The 3,791-nt window shown below is 43.4% G+C and overlaps 1 protein-coding gene across 8 annotated transcripts in view; it reads left to right on the top strand.

Moving 5' to 3' along the window:
• Positions 1 to 3,791, top strand: part of LOC122564903 (netrin-G2-like) — a 109,189-nt gene that overhangs the window by 73,151 nt on the left and 32,247 nt on the right. For all 8 annotated transcript variants that reach the window (XM_043720343.1, XM_043720342.1, XM_043720345.1 and 5 more), the window contains exon 4: positions 1,433 to 1,605. In XM_043720343.1, the coding sequence (XP_043576278.1) occupies positions 1,433 to 1,605 (173 nt within the window). The remainder of the gene's footprint in view (positions 1 to 1,432; positions 1,606 to 3,791) is intronic.

Raw genomic sequence — 3,791 nt, 5'->3', positions numbered from 1 at the left:
CCCACCCCGATGCCTTTAAATGTTGTAAATGTGCCTGTTTTGTACTTGCTATATTTACCTATAGGTAAGTTATGAACAAAGTATATTTTTGTAAATAAAAGGAAAGGGACAATAAAATGAGCGTTTTTGCAAAAGCGTTGAATGAATTCCAGTGCTGGGATTTCCATCTGCTCACTGTCCCATTCTAAACATCCGTCTGTCCCTCTCCTGACCCCTCACTGCCTCTCTCCTGCCTCGCTGTCCCCCATCGCTAAGGGGGGGGGGAAGGGAAAAGGGAGGCAGGTGGCAGGGGGGCATCAAGGGGTTAGGAGTGGGACATGTAGAAAGACAGCAAGCAGGGCTCCAAATGGGGGTGGGGGCAGGGTGGGGCAGGGGGGTGGTGGACGGTGCTGTTGAAGCAGTCAGCACAGGGGGGGGTTTTGAGGTGGGGGAATCATGAGGGGGGCTGAGAGAGTGGTGTGGAGTCAAGATGGTGAGCACTCCTTATGTCTCAGTGGCACAATGATGCATACTGATGATGTCATCATTGCTGACATCCTCTACCAGTGCAGGGGCAGGAGTCACTCTGCTATTTTATATTTTCAGTATAATCCTGTTATCTCTCAAAGCAACGCCAGCAAAACACCTTGCAGATAAACATGGCTTGAACAAAGTTAGGGTCACTAATTTTTAAAGTCTAAAAGTGAACTTGTGATGAGATGGGGGCAGGAGTTGGATTTTGGCTTGAACCCTGGAGATTGGACTTGCTCAGGTTTAAAATGATTGACAGCAGTGATCCTTTCAAAGGCAGTTCATTGACTGTGAAAAACAATGGATTCTCCTGAGCCTGTGATTTGTATGGTGTACACATTCTACCTCTTCCTTTTCGTGAATTTAAAAAGTTGTACGGTTGTTTTGTTTACATTAGGAAATGGTGTTTACGAGAAATCAACTTTTACTCGAAACAAATCTGACTTTGTATCCTATTTCACATTGTCAGAATGTCTGGACTGGCTACTTAATGCACAATTTAGGGAACAGACTGCCCTTATTTACCTGAAGGATTGATTGTATGTGATTGAGGAAGCTCACGAGTAAGAGGTTGGGAGAGAACAAAGTCTGTCCAAATTACTACTTAATTATTTAGTTTTTAAATAACTGCGTCAATTAGGGGTTGATGAATACCAGAACCAACAATGCAGCTGCTATTTTAATTCTGGGTATTTCTGGCTGTTTGCTCTGAATCATGGGGGATGGCAGATGCTGTGGTTTTAATTGAAGTGGCAGATCCCAGAGCTGGCGTTCCCAAGGTGTGCAGCACACACCAATCTCAACCATTCCAATCATTGGCAGATTCTACACAGGCAGAGATCCCAATTCCAAATAGCATCAGCAAGTAGCTGCTGTTCCATTGCTTCTTTTGGCTCTTTACACCCTCTCCTTCTCATTCCAGGTGTAAGTGCAACATGCATGCAAACAGCTGCCATTTCAAAGATGGGAATCTGATGTGCGAGTGTGAGCACAACACAACAGGTCAAGACTGTGGAAAGTGCAGGAAGAACTATAAAGCCAAGTCATGGCGACCAGGCAGCTACAATCCATACCCGATGGGAACAGCCAACAGTTGTATGTATACTCTTCCTACCTTCCAGGACACATGTCACCTTTCAATTGTAATATAGTCAACCAAAAAAGAATCAATAGAAAGTATTGCGAATAACTCTGTTCTGTTGTTCTGTCACTGTCATTTTGTAACCGTCCATTGCTGAAGGCTTGAAGGTTTGTGAAATAACTCCACAGAGGCGAGTATTCCATCACCAAGTCACTCTTTATTTACACATGGAGAGCCCTTCACACTGATCCAGCTCCCTCAGAGCCAGCTCTCAGAGTGTACAGGATGTCTGACATTCCTGTTCTTATCTGTCAGCCAGGGTTCCCTGATCGGATCAGATTAACAGCCCCAATCAGGGAATTTATATTCTATGAGGTCCACTTGGCTGATCTTGTGAAAGTCATTACAGCTTGTTGAGCTTTCACAAGTTCCACAGGTCCCAAACAACCTCAGGTCTGGTCAAAGCCCAACATTTGGGAAACACCAAGAAGGGAACCATTAGTAATAAAGAGCTGGTCATCATTCAGCTTCTATTGTAAAATTACAGAGTTCACACCATACCTAACATTATTAGTGCAGTTTGGCAAATTTCTTGCCTAGTAATGAGGAGAGTTTGACATGAAAACAAAAAGATGTTTCCATCTGTGGTACACCAGTTGAAAACCAGATATAAATCTTATTATTTCATCGAAGTGAGGCATAAAGATGCAACTGATAGATTGCTTACTGTTACAGTGCATGTGTAATATAAATATTATATATAGTGTGTAATATAATACAAATTATGAATGTAAACATCAAATTTATACTCAATGTGTGAACAGTATGTGGTATCTAATGCAAAAAATGACCCAATAATCCAATGGAGAAGCAGGTCAGAGCAGGGTACTTACTGGGAGACTGGTTAATAACTGCCCGTTCCTCACCAAAAGTTAAAAATTAATAAGTTAGAACTATCTCAGTGTTCAGCCCAATTTCCGGTAGGGGCTGGGGGTTGGGATATCCATGCCTTGCCCATTTTCCATTGACAAACAGATAAAAATCTGTCAGGTTTCAGCCAAGAGGATGCATCCGCTGCGAGGCAGCAGTGCTAACCACTGTGCCACCGTGCCGCCCATTATGGGCAAGGGATATCCATGCCTTGCCCATTTTCCATTGACAAACAGATAAAAATCTGTCAGGTTTCAGCCAAGAGGATGCATCACATCATGTTCAGTTTGTTCTGTGCACAGTAGAACTGCAACACATTGATTTTTGTCATTTCATTCCTGGGGAGCCCAGTCAATGGAGCTCAAACTGCTCCCTTTGGGAATATAGGAGCCCCCATACTCAATGGGTGATTTCTCCAAAGGGCTCGTAGTTGATTAAGTGGCCTCCAATTTGAGGGACACATTGAATGAGTTTGGTGTCTTTGTAGCATTGAGCACTAAGCCTCACTAGAAAATCTCTCACACCTAAAGTTTCCAGACTGTGTTTTCTCTCCCTTACCAATTCTAGATCAGGGAGAACTCTGGGTTGGTTACTGTTCCACAGTTACAGCTTGTGCTGCTATCCCCATGTTTAGTCCAATCACAAAGATTCACTGGTCTCAAGTGAACACGTTTTTAGAGATACTGGAGGAGCAAATGTTTTGGGGCAATGTTTAATTAAAAGCTAATAGGACAGCTCAGGATTGTTAACCCTCTGACTGCTTCTTTTATATAATTAAAACACAGATGGCTGAAATTACCTAATATTTGTGAGACTGATACATCATATCTCATACAAAATGCAAAACAACTTCTACACTGGCTATTTGTTGTAGATGTAGAAGGTGTAAGAATGGACCAGACACTAGCAGATGGAATTCCCAAGCTTTGGGAGACTTTATTGAATGGAATTGGATTTTTGATCTGCTTTGGTACATATCCAGTATAATCCTGACATTGACTTCTCAACCAGGAAGAGCATTATCAACCCAATGTTGGTCCTTGATTTGTACTTCATGGCAGAATTTGCAAAAGAGTATGGCAAGTGTTCCTGCTTCATCCCCCTCATTCCCCCTTGCTCCAGCCTCAGTCCCCTACCCCTGCCTCATCACCCCCAGCCCTGCCTCATTCTCCCTCACTCCTGCCTCATCTCCCCCCATTCCTGTCTCATCTTCCCCACTCCTGCCTCATCTTCCCTACTCCTGCCTCATCTCCCCCCATTCCTGTCTCAT

This window comes from Chiloscyllium plagiosum, chromosome 30 (genome assembly GCF_004010195.1).
Source record: "Chiloscyllium plagiosum isolate BGI_BamShark_2017 chromosome 30, ASM401019v2, whole genome shotgun sequence".
Taxonomy (NCBI): Eukaryota; Metazoa; Chordata; class Chondrichthyes; order Orectolobiformes; family Hemiscylliidae; genus Chiloscyllium; species Chiloscyllium plagiosum.
Note: the sequence above shows the minus strand (reverse complement) of the source record. Positions and strands in the feature narration are given on the sequence as shown.